This window comes from Trichomycterus rosablanca, chromosome 7 (genome assembly GCF_030014385.1).
Source record: "Trichomycterus rosablanca isolate fTriRos1 chromosome 7, fTriRos1.hap1, whole genome shotgun sequence".
In the NCBI taxonomy this organism is placed as follows: Eukaryota; Metazoa; Chordata; class Actinopteri; order Siluriformes; family Trichomycteridae; genus Trichomycterus; species Trichomycterus rosablanca.
The window spans coordinates 2,384,657-2,408,719 of NC_085994.1; the positions used below are offsets into that span (position 1 = coordinate 2,384,657).

At 41.5% G+C, this 24,063-nt stretch overlaps 1 protein-coding gene across 1 annotated transcript; it reads right to left on the reverse strand.

The window, feature by feature from the left end:
- Positions 1-344: 344 nt before the first annotated feature.
- On the reverse strand, positions 345-21,694 carry fsd1 (fibronectin type III and SPRY domain containing 1). The gene is made up of 13 exons (XM_062998238.1): positions 21,599-21,694; positions 17,241-17,336; positions 14,732-14,863; positions 13,485-13,586; positions 12,380-12,402; positions 7,617-7,738; positions 6,485-6,694; positions 6,084-6,182; positions 3,822-3,975; positions 3,646-3,728; positions 3,133-3,384; positions 2,934-3,022; positions 345-593 (listed from the first exon to the last, which is right to left on the reverse strand). Exons 1-13 carry the CDS (start codon positions 21,611-21,613, stop codon positions 483-485), a joined length of 1,488 nt encoding a protein of 495 aa, XP_062854308.1. The 5' UTR covers positions 21,614-21,694; the 3' UTR covers positions 345-482.
- Positions 21,695-24,063: the final 2,369 nt, after the last annotated feature.

The window sequence follows — 24,063 nt, forward strand, 5'->3', positions numbered from 1 at the left end:
ACCACCATGTCAGTGTCACTGCAGTGCTGAGAATCATCCACCACCTAAATAATACCTGCTCTGTGGTGGTCCTGTGGGGGTCCTGAGCATTGAAGAACAGCATGAAAGGGGGCTAACAAAGCAGATGGACTACAGTCAGTAATTGAAGAACTACAAAGTGCTTCTGTGTGGTAAGTGGAGCTGATAAAATGGACAGTGAGTGTAGAAACATGGAGGTGGTTTTAATGTTATGACTGATCGGTGTCTCATCAGTGAAACAACAACTCACCAAAACGATTTAATGTAAAAACAGTCACGCTGCACTTTGTAAAGCTCACTTGTCCGAGGATAAAATGAGGAAGCAGAAAGGCACAGAGAGCTGCCAGTGGACGATTATGGGTAAAATGTTTATGATAATTTGATCTAATTCGTTCCATAAGCCGGTATGGCTACAGTTCTACATCGCAGTGGAGGAAGACGGGATGTGAAGGATGAATAAAGGTCTATGTAAGGCTGGCGTTGGAACTGCTGGCATTGCTGTTCCTTCGCTGAGTGCTCTGTACTATGCTGGGTACCTGTAGGCCCGTCTGCACTGTAAAACTCCCGTTCCACACCTACAAACATCAGAGTAACACACTCAACACAACTTACATTCTAATATTATACACAACATACTGGATTATACATACACAGCAGTTTAAACAGTGGATGGATAGAAATAGACAGACAGACAGATCACAGACAGACAGATAAACAGACAGACAGATAGATTGATAGACAGATATATACAGTGTATCACAAAAGTGAGTACACCCCTCACATTTCTGCAAATATTTTATTATATCTTTTCATGGGACAACACTATAGAAATAAAACTTGGATATAACTTAGAGTAGTCAGTGTACAACTTGTATAGCAGTGTAGATTTACTGTCTTCTGAAAATAACTCAACACACAGCCATTAATGTCTAAATAGCTGCAACATAAGTGAGTACACCCCACAGTGAACATGTCCAAATTGTGCCCAAAGTGTCAATATTTTGTGTGACCACCATTATTATCCAGCACTGCCTTAACCCTCCTGGGCATGGAATTCACCAGAGCTGCACAGGTTGCTACTGGAATCCTCTTCCACTCCTCCATGATGACATCACGGAGCTGGTGGATGTTAGACACCTTGAACTCCTCCACCTTCCACTTGAGGATGCGCCACAGGTGCTCAATTGGGTTTAGTCCATCACCGTTACCTTCAGCTTCCTCAGCAAGGCAGTTGTCATCTTGGAGGTTGTGTTTGGGGTCGTTATCCTGTTGGAAAACTGCCATGAGGCCCAGTTTTCGAAGGGAGGGGATCATGCTCTGTTTCAGAATGTCACAGTACATGTTGGAATTCATGTTTCCCTCAATGAACCGCAGCTCCCCAGTGCCAGCAACACTCATGCAGCCCAAGACCATGATGCTACCACCACCATGCTTGACTGTAGGCAAGATACAGTTGTCTTGGTACTTCTCACCAGGGCGCCGCCACACATGCTGGTCACCATCTGAGCCAAACGAGTTTATCTTGGTCTCGTCAGACCACAGGGCATTCCAGTAATCCATGTTCTTGGACTGCTTGTCTTCAGCAAACTGTTTGCGGGCTTTCTTGTGCGTCAGCTTCCTTCTGGGATGACGACCATGCAGACCGAGTTGATGCAGTGTGCGGCATATGGTCTGAGCACTGACAGGCTGACCTCCCACGTCTTCAACCTCTGTAGCAATGCTGGCAGCACTCATGTGTCTATTTTTTAAAGCCAACCTCTGGATATGACGCCGAACACGTGGACTCAACTTCTTTGGTCGACCCTGGCGAAGCCTGTTCCGAGTGGAACCTGTCCTGGAAAACCGCTGTATGACCTTGGCCACCATGCTGTAGCTCAGTTTCAGGGTGTTAGCAATCTTCTTATAGCCCAGGCCATCTTTGTGGAGAGCAACAATTCTATTTCTCACATCCTCAGAGAGTTCTTTGCCATGAGGTGCCATGTTCAATATCCAGTGGCCAGTATGAGAGAATTGTACCCAAAACACCAAATTTAACAGCCCTGCTCCCCATTTACACCTGGGACCTTGACACATGACACCAGGGAGGGACAACGACACATTTGGGCACAATTTGGACATGTTCACTGTGGGGTGTACTCACTTATGTTGCAGCTATTTAGACATTAATGGCTGTGTGTTGAGTTATTTTCAGAAGACAGTAAATCTACACTGCTATACAAGTTGTACACTGACTACTCTAAGTTATATCCAAGTTTCATGTCTATAGTGTTGTCCCATGAAAAGATATAATGAAATATTTGCAGAAATGTGAGGGGTGTACTCACTTTTGTGATACACTGTATATATATGTATATATATATACAGATAAACAGACAGACATGCAGGCAGACAGACAGACATATAGACAGACAGATCACAGACAGACAGATAAACAGACAGACAGATAGATAGATTGATAGACAGATATATATACAGATAAACAGGCAGACATGCAGACAGACAGATAGACAGACAGACAGACAGATAGAGATATAAAGACAGACAGATAGATAGATATAGACAGACAGACAGATTGATAGAGATATACAGACAGGCAGATTGACAGACAGGCAGATAGACAGACAGATACCGATAAATAGATACAGACAGAAAGATACACAGATAGACAGATATATAGATACACAGACAGACAGACAGACAGATAGATACAGACAGATAGACAGATATATACATACACAGGCAGACAGACAGAAAGACAGATACAGAGAGATAGACAGACAGATAGACAGACAGGTAGATACAGACAAATAGATAGATAGATAGATAGATAGATAGATAGATAGATAGATAGATAGATAGATAGATAGATAGATAGATAGATAGATAGATAGATAGATAGATAGATAGTTACTTACCATAAACGCTGGAATAACCGGCTGCTGGAACTTGGCTTTAAACGTGTGCAGGAGGGATTTAGTTTTGGCGTTGAAGAAGGACAAAGTGCCTGAGGAAGGAAAATAAAAACACTTTTTAATCAGGAGATACCAGGATGTAGTTTTAGGGGCTCTGATAAGGGGGGGTAGGAGGTAGAAAGAATACTTATTAAATCCTCACCCTCATCGTAGTTGCAGTAGATGCCCATGCGGTCGGGGATGGCACAGTCGAGCGTCCGGGCCTTGTTGTTGTACTTTGCGCTGAGGCTCTGCTGGAGCCAGTTGTTTAGATGGACGCACCATGAAGCGCCGCTCTTTCCTAACTGGTCGAATCGGCCCAGAGAGCGCAGCGCCACACCCGCCGCGAACGCCTTACTCTCCTTATCGAACCGAACCTCCCAGTAATGCTGGCCGGAATCGATCATGGTGTCACCTGCATACGAGAAACACGTGTGTGATACATCGTAACTACTTTTTTTTTTTGTTATTTAATACTTTACAAAGCATTAAAGACCACACCCCATTTTAGTCCGGTGTTTTCCCAGCCAGCAGACCTTAGTGGCCAATTATTGTCTGCTGCAGGCACTGCCAATTGTGCCAGCTAGGAGGACCCCAGCCGACCATTATTATGACGACCTGGCGCTGTCGTAATTCCAGTTCCAGTAATGTTTGGACTACAGGAGAAGTCTCTCACCCAGTACAGTGTAGGACTCGGCCGTGAAGCGATCCCGACCCACCCGGGCGGACGGAGCTCTCTTCGGAGACATCATGGCTGTTCTGTAGAGACAAACACACGATAAACACTCATGAGGAAACACAGCAGCGCTTTATGTTCAGATGATCTCCAATCACACGACCGACGGTACGAACCTGGCCGGAGAGTGCATGGGAGAGTTGGTTCGGTTCTTGTCTTTACGGATGTCTTGTACCGGCATTTTCCCCCCGCTGCTGTCCCACTCCACACTCAGGTCCTCCACCTTAAGGTTCTGGTGGGATGAACTGGCATCCAGCTTAAACACAAACGCTGGAGGGAGGCAGAGAGAGGAAGACAGTGAGAGAGTATAAGGCAATGAGCCCAAAGATTAGGACTACCCTCCAAAAATGTACAGGGCAGGGCTTGTTTAGTACCAGTTAGACAGACAGATAGATACACAGACAGACAGAGAGACAGACAGACAAATAAATAGATAGACAGATTAATAGATAGACAGATAGATAGGATAGGCAGAAAGGCAGACAGACAAATAGGCAGATAGATAGATAGATAGATAGATAGATAGATAGATAGATAGATAGATAGATAGATAGATAGATGATAGATAGATAGATAGATAGATGATAGATAGATAGACAGACAGACAGACAGATAGATAGATAGACAGACAGACAGACAGACAGACAGATTTAAGCAATAGAACACGAGAGAGTTTTTACAAAATAAAGAAAGAAAATAAATCAAAGAAGCCCTGAATTTCATAATAAATATGCTTTAATATTGACAATACCTTCCGCCAAAAAGTAGTTCCACAACGAATATAAAGTTTAACACTACAAAGCAGACATCCCAAGTTGCAAAAACTCATTTCGGGAGGTAAGAACAACAAGAAGAAGAAGGCAAGAACCTCCGAAGGGAAAAAAAAGAAATAAAAAAGACACAGCAAAGGATTATGGGTGATAACAGAACTCTTAGGAGCTGCTAACTGGGCTATTAAGCTAACTGTTCGCGTTACAAACACATTAAAGTTCCCTACACAGTGCACTAGATTGTATATCAGATAACGGATTTAAAATGAGATCGGGAATAAAGTCTGTGTCGCCTGCATGCGCGTTTGTGTGCAAGAAGCTTGTCGTTACTGGCAACACGACAGCGGAGTAATACAGTTGTGGTGTGAAAAGACCGTGCTGGTATCACGAATATCAGCACGGTTAGAACGCTTCTCAACCAATCAGATTGTAAGGTCGGAACTAACTGTTGTATAAAGATAGATAAACAGACGGATAGATGACAGATAGATAGACAGACAGACAGATAGAGTTAGATAGACAGACAGATTAATAAATAGACAGATTGATACAGACAGATAGAGAAACAGATAGACAGACAGATAGATAGATAGACAGGCAGACAGACTAATAGACAGAGAGACAGACAGATGGACAAATAGATAGACAGATAGTCAGTTAGATTGATTAATACAGACAGACAGACAGACAGACAGAGAGATTAATACAGACAGACAGACAGACAGATAGATAGATTGATACAGACAGACAGGTAGACAGATAAATAAATGAAGAGATAGATAAATAGATAGACAGACAGATAATCAGAATCAGAATCAGAATACTTTATTGATCCCAGAGGGAAATTGCAGTTCTTACAGTAGCACCCATTTATGTAGAAAGAATAAACACTAGCTAAAAACTAAGAAAAGAAAATTTTGCAAATAGAATTTAAAAAGTTATTTACACATAATTAAATAATTAAATGCTTGCATTACTATTATTGCACATATGAATACAAAAATTGCACAGAATATTGCACAGGTGAACCATAGTGTCACATATTAAGGGAGGAATTGTAGAGTTTGATGGCCACAGGTAGAAAAGACTTCCTGTGGCGCTCTGTGGTAGATAGAGCATACAGGTAGATAGAAAAAATAGACAAACAGACAGATAGACAGATAGATCGATACATAGATAGACAGACAGACAGACAGACAGACAGATAGTTACTGGTATGAGTGTATCTAGCAGCAGTGTTGTTGGGATTTCTAAACATGTCTGTGTTTAATGCTGGGAGGAGAAATGCACTCCGACCAAAAATATAAAGCCAACAGAGTCCTGTGATCAGAAAGTGTCCAGAGGTTTATTAGTTCTAATCTCTGAGCAGCACTAACGAGGTACGTGTTCCTAATAAAGGGGCCAGGAGGTTAGAACAGAACAATGTTAGGAACTATTTAAAATAGGCAGAATATATCTGAGGTATCGTGTGTGTGCTGTCTGTAGTCCATCTTACAGCAAATGGCCAATAACATGCCTCATTAACCTGTGTCTGTGTCTCTGTGTGTGTGTGTGTGTGTGTGTGTGTGTGTGTGTGTGTGTGTGTGTGTGTGTGTGCACGCCTCTTACCGTGGGTCTCGAGGGTGATGGGTTCAGAGAACTCTCCTGCTACAGCTTTGTTACACGCCTTCACTCGAAACGTCATGTAGCGGGTATCGAATCGAAGACCTGCCGCAAGCATAAAGAAGCTTCAGATTTATGGGTCGTTCTGCTGAATCAGTGCCATTTCCATCCACAGGACTTACCTTTAAATTTACCTTCTAATTTACCTTGAGAATTACCTTTAAAATGCATTTTTCATTGAGCAAAGTGTCCTGCACATTTATCTAATTGCAAATGTAGGATATACAGTATAATTTAAAATGTTCATAAAACCCCTATAACACTGAATAAATCACATTTTGTCATGTTTATACATGCGGTCAATAGTAATATTTCACCGCTGACACTCGGATCTGACTGGCCCTGACCTGTGAGGGTGTACTCGGTCTCTTTGATGCCCTCCACCACCATCCACGGATGATCCTCTCGAGCGCGCGGCGGCCCCTCGTGGTTGGTCCGCCGGTACTCCAGGATGTAGTGGTCGATTTTGGAGTCGGGTTCCGGTAACGTCCAGAGAACCGAGACCGAGTTATCGTACACCTGACATTCGGACGCCTGGATCTCTGAAGTCGCGGGAACTGCAGGTAGAAAGAACGACGTCATCTAACAGCCGATGATCCTAATTTCTCATTAATTCTATGACTGAATACAGCTTGGTGACTTCTCTATGCCCACATAAATAGAGCAAGTTTGACTGTCTAGAAGAAGAAGAATGCCTTTATTTGTCATATGTAGATATTCGCGTGTACAGTACAATGAAATTCTTTTTTCCGCATATCCCAGCTTGTTTTTTTGTTTTTTTAAGCTGGGGTCAGAGCGCAGGGTCAGCCACTGTACAGCGCCCCTGGAGCGGGGTTAAGAACCTTGTTCAAGGGCCCAACAGTGGCTACATAGCAGAGTTGCAAAGACTGGATTTGAAATGAGACCACTAGAGAAGTCTAGAGAACGGTGGCTCAGGGGTAGCACTGTCGCCTCACAGCAAGAAGGTCCTGGGTTCGATCCCCAGGCGGGTCGGTCCGGGTCCTTTCTGTGTAGAGTTCGCATGTTCACAGCCCACAGTCCAAAAACATGCAGTCAGATTAATTGGAGAGACTGAATTGCCCTGTAGGTGAACGGGTGTGTGTGTGTGTGTGTGCCCTGCGATGGACTGGTGCCCCGTCCAGGGTGTTACTGTGTGCCTTGCGCCTATTGAAAAGCTGGGATTGGCTCACCCCCAGCGTGACCCCAAGTGGATAAGTGGTTAAGAAAGTGAGTGAGTGAGTTTATGCCTCTTGAAGGCGGCGCTGTAGTGACAATGATAGTTAAATCAGGCTGTGTTCCAAATTGCACACTACTCTAAGTGCTCAGTGCAGTGTTTCTGTCCAGTTACTCGTTGGTACTCGTTGGTTGATCGTGGGTGATACCAGGTCTAAAAAGTTTATGAACCCCTCCTGTAGAGGTGTAATAAGTGGTTTAGTAGAACGTGTGTGTGTGTGTGTGTGTGTGTGGTGCGAGTCTGACCTGGGAGGAATTTGATGGCCTGCAGGATCTCACGCTCCTGAGTGAAGTCCACCATCAAGTGGCTCATGCTGTCACTGGCTTTAGCCTTTAATGAGAGGCGAAATGCTGGAGCCATGGTAACACTGCGCACACACACACACACACACACACACACACACACACTGAAGTTTATTATACCTGACTTTTGAACTCTCTTTAGATAAACACACATTATAAAAAGATGATGAAGAAAAGAATTCATGATTTTCCATGAACTGGTTTCCGGGGCGTGTGAGCAAAGTAGGGAAGCAGACTGGGATGGATTTTACAACCTGAATACACCAAACGGCCAAAAGAATTTGGACACCTGACCAAAAGATTGTTAGCAATCCCATTTCACACCAACAGTGACCTCTATGTGATCTTTGCAGCTAAAACAACAGTCACTCTTCCGAGAGGGCTTCCCACAAGACTCGTTCAGTCAAAAGATGACAGTGTTTGGACACTGGACACATGGCTGGACACTGATTTTGAAGTTTTGGATAATTCCAGAGCTGGTGAGTGGGGCTAGGGTCAGAAGTGCAGGACACTGGAGTTTCTTTGGGCACAATCTTGCTAGAACAGGGAAAGGGCCTTCCCCAAACTATTGCTGACAAGTTGAAAGCATATGATTTCCTTTATATAATTGATAAGTGGATATAAACACTGATCAGCCATAACATTAAAACCACCTCCTCGTTTCTACACTCACTGTCCATTTTATCAGCTCCACTTACCATATAGAAGCACTTTGTAGTTCTACAATTACTGACTGTAGTCCATCTGTTTCTCTACATGCTTTGTTAGCCCACTTTCATGCTGTTCTTCAATGGTCAGGACCCCCACAGGACCACCACAGAGCAGGTATTATTTAGGTGGTGGATCATTCTCGGCACTGCAGTGACACTGACATGGTGGTGGTGTGTTAGTGTGTGTTGTGCTGGTATGAGTGGATCAGACACAGCAACGCTGCTGGAGTTTTTAAACACCTCACTGTCACTGCTGGACTGAGAATCGTCCACCAACCAAAAAAATCCAGCCAACAGCGCCCCGTGGGCAGCGTCCTGTGACCACTGATGAAGGTCTAGAAGATGACCGACTCAAACAGCAGCAATAGATGAGCGATCGTAACGATGTAGGAGTGTCTAATAGAGTGGACAGTGAGTGGACACGGTGTTTAAAAACTCCAGCAGCGCTGCTGTGTCTGATCCACTCATACCAGCACAACACACACTAACACACCACCACCATGTCAGTGTCACTGCAGTGCTGAGAATCATCCACCACCTAAATAATACCTGCTCTGTGGTGGTCCTGTGGGGGTCCTGACCATTGAAGAACAGCATGAAAGGGGGTAACAAAGCATGTAGAGAAACAGATGGACTACAGTCAGTAATTGTAAAACTACAAAGTGCTTCTATATGGTAAGTGGAGCTGATAAAATGGACAGTGAGTGTAGAAACAAGGAGGTGGTTTTAATGTTATGGTTATCTAGTTTTTAAATGAAAGTCGAATGTAAACAAACAAGCTGCTCAAGCAGTGTGTTAAACGGACATGTTTACACTAGCATACAGTGAAGCACACAAGTAAGCAAATACATTACCATGATCTTACTGTGGTGCAGATCCAGAAATACATTTGTGTTCATTATGAAGGATTTAAATTTGTTCAGGTCAGGAAGTTTACAGACCTTTATGGGTGAAATCTACGTACCCACTTTTGCTCTACTCTGCTCACATACTCAACACATAAAAAAACAATAACAAATACAACAGGACAATAACTAAGATGAGAAGAAATTAGATGAAGGTACAGAAAATAAAGAACTAGCTAAAGAAAGGCGGGGGAAATATTATAGCATTTGCTAGCACTAATGAGGGATGGATGGGGTATGATGCTAATGATGGATAATGATCTACAGTGATAATGATAATGATAATGACATACAGTGGGGTCAAAAAGTATTTAGTCAGCCACTGATTGTGCAGGTTCTCCTACTTAGAAAGATGAGAGAGGTCTGTAATTTTCATCATAGCTACACTTCAACTATGAGAGACAAAATGAGAAAAAAAATCCAGGAAATCACATTGTAGGATTTTTAAAGAATTTATTTGTAAATTATGGTGGAAAATAAGTATTTGGTCAATAACAAAAGTTCAACTCAATACTTTGTAACATAACCTTTGTTGGCAATGACAGAGGTGAAACGTTTCCTGTAAGTCTTCACCAGGTTTGCACACACTGTAGCTGCTATTTTGGCCCATTCCTCCATGCAGATCTCCTCTAGAGCAGTGATGTTTTGGGGCTGTCGCTGGGCAACACGGACTCCACAAATTTTCTATGGGGTTGAGGTCTGGAGACTGGCTAGGCCACTCCAGGACCTTGAAATGCTTTTTACGGAGCCACTCCTTCGTTGCCCGAGCGGTGTGTTTGGGATCATTGTCATGCTGGAAGACCCAGCCACGTTCCATCTTCAATGCTCTCACTGATGGAAGGAGGTTTTGGCTTAAAATCTCACGATACATGGCCCCGTTCATTCTTCCCTTAACACGGATCAGTCGTCCTGTCCCCTTTGCAGAAAAACAGCCGCAAAGCATGATGTTTCCACCCCCATGCTTCACAGTAGGTATGGTGTTCTTGGGATGCAACTCCAAACACGACGAGTTGAGTTTTTACCAAAAAGTTCCATTTTGGTTTCATCTGACCACATGATATTCTCCCAATCCTCTTCTGGATCATCCATATGCTCTCTGGCAAACTTCAGACGGGCCTGGACATGTACTGGCTTAAGCAGGGGGACACGCCTGGCACTGCAGGATTTGAGTCCCTCTCGGCGTAGTGTGTTACTGATGGTAGCCTTTGTTACTTTGGTCCCGGCTCTCTGCAGGTCATTCATCAGGTCCCTCCGTGTAGTTCTGGGATTTTTGCTCACCGTTCTCATGATCATTTTGACCCCACGGGATGAGATCTTGCGTGGGGCCCCAGATCGAGGGAGATTATCAATGGTCTTGTATGTCTTCCATTTTCTTACAATTGCTCCCACCGTTGATTTATTCACACCAACCTGCTTGCCTATTGTAGATTCACTCTTCCCAGCCTGGTGCAGGTCTACAATTTTCTTCCTGGTGTCCTTCGACAGCTCTTTGGTCTTGGCCATGGTTGAGTTTGGAGTCTGACTGTTTGAGGCTGTGAACAGGTGTCTTTTATACAGATAACGAGGTCAAACAGGTGCCATTAATACAGGTAACGAGTGGAGGACAGAAGAGATTCTTAAATAAGAAGTTACAGGTCTGTGAGAGCCAGAAATCTTGCTTGTTTGTTATTGACCAAATACTTATTTTCCACCATAATTTACAAATAAATTCTTTAAAAATACTACAATGTGATTTCCTGGATTTTTTTTTCTCATTTTGTCTCTCATAGTTGAAGTGTAGCTATGATGAAAATTACAGACCTCTCTCATCTTTCTAAGTAGGAGAACCTGCACAATCAGTGGCTGACTAAATACTTTTTGGCCCCACTGTATGACTATTACTAGTTTGCTTGTCTAGAATCTGGTTATTCTACCTCAGTCCAGTGCACGGCTTTAAATGTCTCCTGCTTTTATTTACCACGGTTGACAGGATAAACTAATATAACTAAAATCATACATTAAAGCACTTGAGTAGAACAGTGGCCTATTACGCTAACCCACTCCTAAGATAGACAGACGTGATTGGCTATGTCTAAGAAGCCTTGAACTAGATTGACTGCCATGTTCAGGGTATTCCTGCCTTGTGCCCAGCGTTTCCCAGTAGCGGCAACCTTGGCCAGAATAAAGTGGTTGATGAATTAAATGAAAATTTAAAATTCATACAAAATTTTAAGACATTTGGTGGCACTGGGGTGACACAGCAGTCTAACGTGCTAAACGTCATATCAGATCTCACAGTCCCTTGAAACATGTTCTCACTACTAGGTGGGTAGAGCCTTGTACTATCAATTGAATGGGTGAGAGTTTAAATCCCGGCTCTTCCTTGCAGCCACTGTTGGGCTCTTGAGCAAGGCCCTTAATCCTTTCGGCTTCACTGGTGCCGTACAACGGCTGACCCTGCGCTCTGACCCCAGCTTCCAACAAGAAAGAATTTAGTTGCACTGTACACCTGAATATGTGTATATGACAAATAAAAACATCCTATAAAGCAGGGGTGTACAAACCTTTCTTGCTGGGAGCCGCATTTAGAAAAAAAAAATGCAATGACGGGCCTCAGCCTCTCTGCAATAAAATAAATAATAATTAATATGCACACCAGATTACTATAAACGACGCGTCCTTTGATTTGATTGAGATTATCACACTCCGTTGTTAAAGCAACCGTTCCCTGACAAATGAAACACACACTTCCCTCTGAAATCAGTTTCTTTGGAGCCACCATGAAGTTCAGGAACATTCATGCTGGTGTAACGCCGTTACCGTTTTCATTTACAGGTAGAAGAAAATAAGCCGTGGAGATGTGATAGCGACACCCGGTGTTCAAACTACTTGCAAGTTGTTCAGATCGCTGTACAGTTCACACAACACGACTTTATCTCTTGTAATCAGGAGTCTTTTAAGTCATAGTTTGGACACCTCTGATATAAAGGATCAGATCATCGTCTCTCTTAGTCAGTTTCATGGAGCTGTGAAGGAGGGAAAGATAAAACCGTGCACTGATGTGGTTTTACTAGAGTAAATAAGCACAGGGTGTGTTCGAGGTTTACTGTACCTATCCTTTATGTCTCTGGCCGCCTGGAAGCAGAAAAGGACGAGAAAAAGAGAGAAAGAGAGATACAGAGCGAGAGCAATTGGGAATGAGAGAGAATCAACACAGATGAACAGTGCACAATAAATCAGTTTTATGTTACAGAACGTCGTTATTGTGTAAACCAACACTGACTGTAGCCCTGTTACACAAGCATTAGAGTCACAGCCAGTTTACTGCAACTAATCAGGTCAAAAATGACTACATATGGTCATAGTCCAGTGGACCTGTATCTGTATGACCGGCAGTAAATTATTATATTATAAATGAGGAGGACCAGGACTGCATTATCAGGGGCTAGTCTGGTACAAGCAATAAGACAGAGGTCATTGAAGAAAGCTGCTCCATCTGTGCTGCCAACCATCACAAAGCAAAGACGCCACTGTGACGTGATGGGAAGCAATCACAACCGGGCAAATTCTTTTTGAAGTGCCCAGTTCTGACATCTTCCTATATAATATTTATAAATACACATGCACATGGGGGATAATGGAGATCAGTGCGTGTCTCTTAGTGCAGTGGTCCCTACACAGAAAGGATAAATAATTAGAGATCACTACAAGAGCAATTTAATTTCCAACACTCTTCGGGTGTTATTGTCCCCAATCACCACTAGATGGGAGCAGCGTCTCGTTGCAGTGAAAAAAGCCCAGGATTCACACTGATTTTCCATTCTATAGTTATTCTATATTACATCCCCCCACTTCTGTCGATCCGTGAAATTATTTCTGATATGAAACCGGTCTGTGGTGCAAAAAAAAGTTGGGAACCGCTGTCTTAGTGCACAATACGGATCTCCATATAAAACCGCCTTAAGCAGTCGGCTACAGCATGTGTGCGTTTAAGACGCGGCTCTCCTAGGTCTCCTCGGTCGAAATACAGTCGCGGTACTTGGATATGACTAGATTTGGAGGACAACTGGGGGGAAAATGCATTAAAAATGTTTATAATTCTAGACAGAAATAAATCCAGTTCTTCTAGAGGACTCAAGACTGTTACAGTCAAATAATGAAAATAATTTAATGAAGGTTTTACACATAAATCGGAGCATAAACGAAGACTTGCTTACCTGAACAAAACCGTCAGTCTCGGACGAGCAGAGCGTCTGATTGGCCAGTTCCAGCAGCTCTTCAGAACTCTCCAGAGCTTTGGTACAAGCACTTAGCTGATTCTGAGAGAGCAGAGCAGAATGAACTCGTCACATTACAGAAATACACGTGTTAATTAATTTAGTAATTAGAACGTTCACAGAGTATGTGGTCAAACCTGATCATGAACTGAGTGTGGATATTTTCACAGACACAACTGAAGTTTTAACTTGGAGTTTTAATGATTTCTACAACTGTCCTTTTTCATGGACGTTTCCTCTACTGCTGCAGACCTCCACTCATAGGAGGACAAATGGAAGGACGGATGGGAGGACGGATGGGTGGATGGGTGGATGAATGGATGGACGGATGGGTGGACGGATGGATGGACGAATGGGAGGACGGATAGGAGGATGGATGGGAGGACGAATGAAAGGACGGATGGGTGGACGGATGGGAGGACAAATGGTCAGACAGATGGACGGACAGATGGATGGACAAATGGACGGGCAGATGGATGGACAGATACTTTATTCATTCTGAGGTAAATTTGAGTAAGATTATGGACAGTGGATCTATTACCCATTCAGACCGGTGCATACTAATCACTCAGCATAATAATGATGAATTCATTACATCCACTTGCATCATCTCCATCATCAGAGTCACTTCAAAAATCTATTTAGAGCCACATGAATTAAACACTACATGAAAAAACACGTTTTAGTCAAGGCTGCCACAGTCGACACCAAAAATGAGGCTTAAGAGACCAAGACCAGGACCCACAGTTTACTATATTACACACAGCTCAGATATTTGGAATTTTGAGCGTCCTAGTGACCTCAATCCAATAGGATCGCTGTAGAAAGGCCTAAATGATGCAATTCATGTTTAAAAACCTGCTACTTCTAAAAGAAGAGCGAAGCTGAAACCTCTTGACAGGAGCAGAAGTCCCACCACTGCAGAGAGTTTAAGCTCTCCACTTCAATCCAGTAGATTTTCCAAAAACCCACGATTAGTAAACAAAAATTATAATAATAATAATTGCACCCAGTGTTTCCCAGTGGAACCAAACCTACCACGCCCATGACCAGTATAAATCAATTGATGAAAAGGAAATAAAATGAAATGCAGTCACAGAAACAGTACAGCTGCAGGAATCTTAAAAAAGCCAAGACTGGCATGAGATACACGTTCCCAGATGTGTTGACCAGAATTCCCTGCTCACCTGTAGCTCGTACGTGCGACTGGCTCGCTCCTGTTTGATTCTGGTCACCATTCCCTCCTTCAGCTCGTCCAGAACGGCGTGTAGAGAAATGAACTCAGACTCCAGGTCTTCCTGAACACGCGTGGAGTTCGCCTGCACACAGCGGACATGGAAAATCATGGGTTCTTATGATAGTGAATTTATATATTTATTTATTTGTTTATTAGGATTTTAACATCATGTTTTACACTTTGGTTACATTCATGACAGGGATCTGTTATATTGTCGTGATCAAGAGAGTCCAATCTCTTGCACCATGACTATTAAACTAATACAAAAACTATTAAAGAAAAATCTCAGAGACTGGATTCAGTTAAAGAGAAAAAGGCTCCACATTTTATTTCAGATATGATCATGACAAGGCATCAATCCAAAGAATGTGCAAAGTTCAGATTCTGTTATTAATACTGGTATTATTATCCGCAGTGCTTTCAGTTACTGACTGAAGGAAGGTAAGAGAAGAAGGTAAGAGAAGAAGCCAATTGAAAACAGTTGCAGAATGACTCAAAAGCAACAGGAACAACAGTTATACATTAAAAAATAAGAAATGAATCCCAATGAAAAATTTTGATGGATTTTAAGATAAGATATAAGATCAGATATCCTTTATTTGTCATATATACATATACGCGTGTACAGTACAATAAAATTATTTCTTCGCATATTCCAGCTTGTTTGGAAGCTGGGGTCAGAGCGCAGGGTCAGCCATCGTACAGCGCCCCTGGAGCAGACAGGGTTAAGGGTCTTGCTAAAGGACCCAAAAGTGGCTGCATAGCAGAGCCTGGATTTGAACCAGCAATCTTCCGGTTGATAACCCAAAGCTCTACCTACTAGGCTACCACTGTCCCTAATTAACATTGTTTATCATATGGACCCCTATGATTAAACATTTGATTAAAGATGTCTGAAGGGAGAAGTGGGTCAAAATTGAAACACAATTCTAATGTTAAGCATAAATATGTTTCCGTTTATGCTAGTAAATACATATTTTTAATTTATATTTCAAAATATATTGTGTGTGTGCATTTGAAGTGGATAAATGCACTGGAAAAAACTTAAATATTTGTTTTCCCTAACAGTAAAGGTCAGTTTTTGCCCCCCTGTGGGGATCCTGTTGTCCTCACCGCGGCACTGTGCTGGCCTGGTACCAAAAATCCGAGCTCATCTGTTTCAGCTGTACCAAATAGTTCCAGCAATCAATAACAGAGGAATTACGAAGTCATTATCACGATTTTCACTACATTACATCACCGTAACGGCTTACAATGTCCGGATTCAGAAGCACAGCACAGCGCGACGTCATTCAGCAGCAGCGTACCAGCCAGGTCACTGCTGGCTTAAAGCCTGGCATTTATAACACCAATCACTGGTCATTATGTGTTACCCCAGGATTCCGCACCCAACAATGTTCGGTTTTCTTTAGTCTGAGACTTTATCAAACTCATCAGTGAAAAATCAAGTAATATGATGTGATTCAGAGCAGCCATGGAACACACAGAACCGGGAACATTTGGTCTGGGTTCTATTTGAAAGCCGTGATGAACAGAAACGTTTCATATTAGCTTTATATCACTACAGATGATCTGAAACATCTCAGCTCTCCGATGAGGTCAAAAGGTGACCGGGCTTTCTCAGTGGTCGCCCCAAAATTATGGAACAGCTTACCAATTTTACTAAGACGTCCCCCACGACTTAAAGACCTATTTATTTTTACAGGTTGTTTGATTTGTATTGATTTTTTTAATTACTTTTATTTGTTTTATCATTGTTCTACTTTATTGTAAAGCACCTTGGATGACACTAGACGTCTTTAAAGGTGCTTCATAAATTCACAGTAACACTGTATAGTTTATTATTATTATATTAGGATCTTAACGTCATGTTTTACACTCTGATTACATTCATGACAGGACAGGTAGTTACTTAATACACGAGATTCATCAGTTCAGCTTATTTTTAATGTCAAACACAGTCATGGACAATTTTGTGTCTCTAATTCACCTCACTTTCACGTATTTGGACTGTAGGAGGAAACCGGAGCTCCACTGGGAGAACATGCAAACTCCACACAGAAAGGACCCAGACCGCTCCACCTTGGGATCGAACCCAGGACCTTCTTGCTGTGACGCGACAGTGCTACCCACCGAGCCACCGTGACGCCCAATACTGTACAGAATGGTTATAACTCCGCCATGATGAAATAAGAATACATATCAAATACTGTCCTATTGGCCAGATGATTGGCTGCTATGGGTGGCTGTGTCCGAACAAGAGTAGGTTGGCCAAACAGACAAGTTATTGTGAGGTTATTGTTAAAGACTGCGTAAACCGTCAGTGGCCACTTTATTAGGAACAACAACCTCATGTCTTTGTTGCATGGATTCCACAAGGTGTTAAAAGCCTTGTATTGAGGGTTTAGGTCCATTGCATCGTGTCATTGCTTCACATTTATCAGCTGAATGCGAAGTACCTCCAGGTTCTGTAAACTCTGCTTCAGACAGCAGATGAAGTTCTGGATCTCCTCATTTTTAAAGGCCAATGTGCTGACGATCTTTCTGAGAGACTCCTGAAACACAACAACAAACAAGAGCTGGGTTTCAAATCAGCGTGTATAGATATCTTACATTACAGGTTTCATGCTGTAACACTGTACTCAATTACAGAGCTAATTTACACAGATCAAATATATATATATATACTGTATATATATATATATATATATATATATACCCACCAGCCATAACATTAAAACCCACCACCATGTCAGTGTCACTGCAGTGCTGAGAATGATCCACCACCTAAATAATACATGCTCTGTGTCCTGCTCTGTGTCCTGTGGGGGTCCTGACCATTGAAGAACAGGGTGAAAGCAGGTTAAAAAGGTATGTAGAGAAACAGATGGACTACAGTCAGTAATTGTAGAACTACAAAGTGTTTCTATATGGTAAGTGGAGCTGATACAATGGACAGTGAGTGTAGAAACAAGGAGGTGGTTTTAATGTTATGGCTGATATATATATATATATATATATATATATATATATATATATATATATATATATATATATATATATATGTAATATATATATGAACTATAAAACCTTTTTTTTACATACATATACAGCCATTGTACAACATCCCTGGAGATGAGAGGGTTAAAGGCCTTACTCAAGGGTCCAGTGGCTGCATGGCAGAGCTGGGATTTAAACTCAGTCCAAAGCTCTGTCCATATTCCTGAGCTACCACTGCCATTTGACACTGGAAACCTTGTTAGATTTCATGTTATCATGAACTCCATGATGTTGCAGGAAATGTGCGCTAAAACTGTGTGGCCTCTGTCAAGAACCTAAAACCATACAATGATCCAAGCCATGTGTCCAAAGCCTCACAAAAATGGACATTCCAGCCCCCTGACCTGAATTCCTGACCTCAAGAGCTGTGGTGAGCTGTAGAAGGAAGTCCACAAGAGAGGACCTTGGAGTTCGGGGGATCTAGATTGATTCGAAATGCAAGAGTGCTAATAATTATATGTTTTACTCATATATTGTTTTTAGAATTATTCTATTTTAATAAAATGTTAGACACTTTATTTGTATTGTGAGATTTGGTTCCCTTTTGTTTTTGTGTCAGAACAACACAATGTACGGATCTGGAGATCATTAAAAAATTTTACAGACGTTGAGGGTTAAGGGCCTTGCTCAGGGGCCCAACATTGACAATCTGGCAGAGCTACCACTGACCAAAGGAGGCAGACGTCAGAAGGCCGCTGGAAAGAAGGAATCTCATGAGGATCCTTTGGGTGTGGTCGGAGTGTGCAGTCATAATCGAATAAGCATCATGTGCTGAGCCGCTCTAATGGGAGCGTAAACGCATTTGCCCAAGATTGTCATATTAGATTCATATCCACTGCACACAGAAATACAATGAAGACAAAGAAACTGAATTCAGTTAGTTAACACACATACTTCTAGGTGGCCCTCAATTCGATGCAATTTTTATTCCTTACAAATGAAAACATGTCAGACTCCCTGCACTGTTAGCCCGGACTTTAAATCTGATCAAACTTTTTTAGTACAACTTACATAAATTATTTAAGTTTTTTTGCTCTACTATAAAACGCAAGTATGTTGTACTCATTTGAGTACACATTTAAATGTGCTCATATATTTAAGTTTAATGAACAAAAGAAATTACTTTTCTATCGGATTAACTTAAAAAAGTTGAGTTAAGGTAATTAAACAGAAAAACGCCCCACATTTACGTGAACGTCCACCTTTTTTAGCTTGCTGTTAAGAAATCAGCTTGCTGTGTGAGTTCAGGTTCATGGTTACTGTTCCACATACATTTTTTCTTGTTTTGCTCTTGTGTAACTGTTTGCAGCGTGGACAACATGGTCTAAATTTTGTGGATGCACCAGTTGTAATGTTTTGAAGAAGTTTTAAAATGTCAGTTAAGTGTAAAGAGCTGTTTGTACTTTCATCAGAACTTTACAGTTTGTGTAATAACTAGAATAATGCTGTCATATTTTTAAGATGTTCCCTTGACATGTTGTATTTCAAGTAAATACTTCTGAACTTGAATAAAAGAAAAATAATTGTATTATTCTGTCTGTTTTCTATGAACATTTCTAACTGATATTTCAAATGTAATTAACATAAAAACTAAGAAGAAATATATATTTTTTCAGTTGGGCTCAAGATAATGAGTAGAATTAGGCAAGGCAAGGCAAGTTTATTTGTATAGCACCTTTCATACACAGTGGCAATTCAAAGTGCTTTACATAAGGAAAAAATTTATTAAAAGCATTAAAACATTCTTGAGATCTAGAACCTCAGAAAGACTTCTTGCAAACATTTAGTTACAATTAAGAGATCATGAAATTCAAACAAGAGAGATAAAAAATTAAGAACATGAAAAATTTAAAGAAAATATTGTAAAATATACCCTACAATTTAGAATGTACACTACTCTATAAGAAAAAAAATATTAAGAGCATGAAAAACTAAAAGAAATATGGTAAAATGAGGGTAAATTTTTTTTTTACTGGGAAAAGCAGTTGGTATAACAAAAAAAAGAACTTGCCTTTTAGGTGTAATAACTTAGTATTTTAAGTTATGCTAACTCAAGTTTTCATTAAACATTACTTAACTTTTTTAAGGCAACCGGTTTCCTCAATTTTTTTAAGTAAATTGAACTTATCCGGGCTTACAGTGTGGTTAAATAGGTACGTTTTATGGACGTCCATGTTTAATTCACAACCAAAAGAGAACTAGTTTGGTTAATGCTGCTGGTTGAAAATATCTTTTGATATTTATATTAGAGAAGAGCTTGTGTAAGTTTGTTTGTTTATTAGGATTTTAACGTCATGTTTTACACTTTGGTTACAGTCATGACAGGAACGGTAGTTACTCATTACACAAGATTCATCAGTTCACAAGTTTATATCAAACACAGTCATGGACAATTTAGTGTCTCCAGTTCACCTCGCTTGCACGTCTTTGGACTGTGGGAGAGAACATGCAAACTTCACATAGAAAGGACCCGGACCGCCCCGCCTGGGGATCGAACCCAGGACCTTCTTGCTGTGAGGCAACAGTGCCGCCCACTTAGCCACCGTGCCGCCCGAGCTTGTGTGAGAGTCCAGACTGCTGATCTGAGACTCACCCTCACCCACCATCAGTGTGCGGCACCAGCTATTTATATTATATAAATCAATAAATCAATGACTAACAGAACTATTAGACTGAGATAATAAAGTCAAAAACGGAAGCTGATCGCTGTGAGTGTGAAGCTGGTTGGTGCGAGTACAGTCGGACTGCATCTGGATCTGTGTGGAATGATGTGGAGATTTTGCATCATGTCCCAGTATGAAGGTACAACCACACTAATGTTTATCCTGGTTAGGGTTGTAGAGGGTCCAATTTCCGTTAAATCATGGGATGTAATGCTAACACAACCTGGTCAGGGCACCAATCCATTATAAGGCCGCAACCCTCTCTCCCCATGCACAGCCAATCGTGTCTGTATGTAGCACCACTAAGGATGCAAACCCTGGAAAACGACTTGCACCTTTATTCATTATTACTAGCAGTTTAATTAGCAGCCAACGTACAGCAGGCTAGCCAACTACAATTGGATATTTGGATATGGGTTCAAATCTCAGCAGTATTCTACGCAGACATGATAGGCTATGTATGACGGGAGGGGTTGGTTGAAACCCTACAGTGGATAGCCAGCCAGACCGGGGTAGGTTCTTGCCCTGTGTCCTGTGCTTCCAAGGGATCTGGATCTACTGTAACCCTGAAAAGAATTGAATGTAAAAAGAGAAAGAGGACGGCCAGCAAAAGTAGACAGGATAGTACAGAAAAGCACAATTCATAATGGTCACCAGGAGTCTCTTCACTAAGATTCTACTTCATGTACCTTTATTTAACCCTGGATGAAATCCACATGCAGACTTTAATAAATGCACTATTATTATAATCATCTAAATAAAAGGTGGATTCATTGGGACCACAGTGCTTGTCTATGGTGCACTTTGCTCAGTTAAAGCTTGTGCATGACCCAGCCCAGTGGTTATACACCTGCTGCTGCAGGTTACCATCAGATTACAGTGTAAATGTGCTCATTATGTGTAGAACTGTGTTAGTTTTGGTGTAAATTGAGAGTTTGTGTGTATCAGGAACGTCCTTCCTTCCTTCCTTCCACCATACTGGGCGCTGCCATGGAAATAAAGCCGCATCAACTCTCACCATCCGTCCGCCTGATTTCTTTGTGTCCTTGTTAATCCAGGGACCATAAATAACAGATTAAACCGCTTCATCTCACCTTCTGTTCGTCCATCTCAGCAGCACCGTCAATCCGGTGTCGGATTTATTAATAATATCTAAATAAATCCCCTGATTCTGTGTAGCGGTGCAGGTCCTGATGATGCTCTTGTGCAGGACACACAGTAGCAAAGTGTCGGTTGACAGAGAGTCAGTTTTGAGTCGGCTCATTAAGTCGGTTCATCGAGTGAACGTCAGAAGCCGACTTGTGCGCGTGTATGTGTCTGACCACCGCGACCTTGACCTGGATATGATATATATGATGATATAATTCATTAATGTCTGAATTTAATGAACCGTGGGCTTTGGGAGAATAAAGAGTCGACTCTTAACGGTGAGTTGAACCGATTCACATGACTCACTGAACAAAACAGCTATATCCATAGCAAAGCTCTGAGGTACCGACTACGTCATCCCAGCCACCGGAAATACATTCACAAAAGGATAAACGGTCTAACAACCGTATTGTTTTTTTGTGTCCAGAGTAGTAATTTAAACAGTCTGTGTACAATACGTGCGTATTTGGACACTTTCGCTGCGTTAGTGTGTCCAAAATTAAACTAATATGCAGTAGTTTAAATCGCTTTGTGCTTCTTTTGAGAGCTTCAAATTGTGTCATCCGGGCATTTCGGGTACATCTCAAATCGATCACTCATATGCACTACTCCCTAACTCCTAAGAAGGGTGCAACATCTGTAGCGAACACTACGAAGCTCAGATGGTTCAAAAATTTCAATTTGCTGCTCTCAATTGCCCCTTGGTGGAAATGAGTGAATGTGTGAGTGTGTGTCACCTTGCGATGGATGGGCCTGATGCCAGCTGGCAACATTGGGCACCAGAAATACACCAGCGACACACGGGTGGGCACAGTGGTGAAGGTGGACAGTAAGTGCCACACAACAGCATGGTTACTAAAGCCCTGGGTTTAAACCTTGCTTCCAAAAATGGTTTGTGAAGAGTTTTGTGTGTTTTCTTTATGTTCTTGTGTCCTTATGTTTTTCCTGGTTCTCCTACACCTTCAAAAACTGGAACTGACAAACAAGAACTGGCTGCTCTAGTCTACACTGTCCCTTGGTGTAAGTGAGGGGTGAGTGGATGTGTGAGTGTGCATCACCCTGCCATGGATGGTTCTGGTGCCAGCTGGCAACACTATGCACAAGAAAGTGAGACCAAAAGTTATCTAGTCTGACTACTAGTGTTTTGATCTGCAAAGAAAATTACAGGATAGCCTAATTATTCACTCCTGGGTTCGATACTTACCTTCAGTCATTGCCTGGGAAGTTTGGCAAGTTCTCCCAGTGTCAGCATGGGTTTCCTCCCAGAAACATTACTCCCAAAACTGGGTATGAGTGATTGGGTTGGTGCCCCTTTCTGCTCTATTCCTGCCAGTGTTTCTGGTTGTTCTAAACCAACCTGAACCCTGTTTAGATTAAAGTCATTATTGATGATCATTCTAGACTGTTGACCCAGTCCTCTGGCTACATGCCACAGTGTACATATAACCCTCCAAAAAATCAAAATAATACTGATTTCTTTATTTCTCTTTTATTAATAAGTATTATTTTCCACACATATTTTCTAGCACACACGATGAACGCTGGTCATTCCAATGTCACACTAACTGTATTTCTAAATATAATCTGATTTATAACACCTTTCAAACATAAATTATTTCACTAATATTTGTTTTATACAATAATATAGTGTTTAATACAATAATAAAATATAAACTCTGGTTATATAAAGTCATCAGTAAATAGCCTGTTACACAACAATCTAGTTCACTAGACGTCACATGTATTTTATTAAGGGGTGTTCGAGTGGTGCGTCGGTAAATTATACTAGCCCACCACCTTTTGGATCCAGGGTTTGAATCCTTAGTGGTGCTACATACAGACATGATTGGCTATGTCCGTGGGGGGTTGTCACGGCCCTGCAATGGATTGGCGCCCTGTCCAAGGTGTGTTACTGCATCTCACCTCGTGATTTCGCAGAAATTGCACCCACTACAACCCTAAACAGACTAAACTGGTGGTAAATTATTAATCTCTAGTCAAATGAAAAAAACTACAGTAGACCCTTACGAAGACTTACGAATTTAATTGGTTCCGAAGGGCTGTTCTTAAGTCAGAATGTTCTATTTTTCCCCATAAGAAATAATGTAAACAAAATTAATCTGTGCCAGACCTCCCAAACCCCCCTTACCTAACCTTAAATGCTTTTTTTAGTTATAAATACAAGTATATTTTCCCTTAATCTTAAATGATTAGACATTCCTGTAATGAACAGTAATAAACAACAATACACAGTAGTACTGTACATAAAAAACGCACACATCACATTTCAGTACAGTACGTGTGCTGTACCATACACCATAATACATTTACTTCTTTTTTTTTTATAAAAAAACTTCCTTGTACTCGTCTTTTCTACTCAAAATCGTACATATTGATGATGATGATTTCA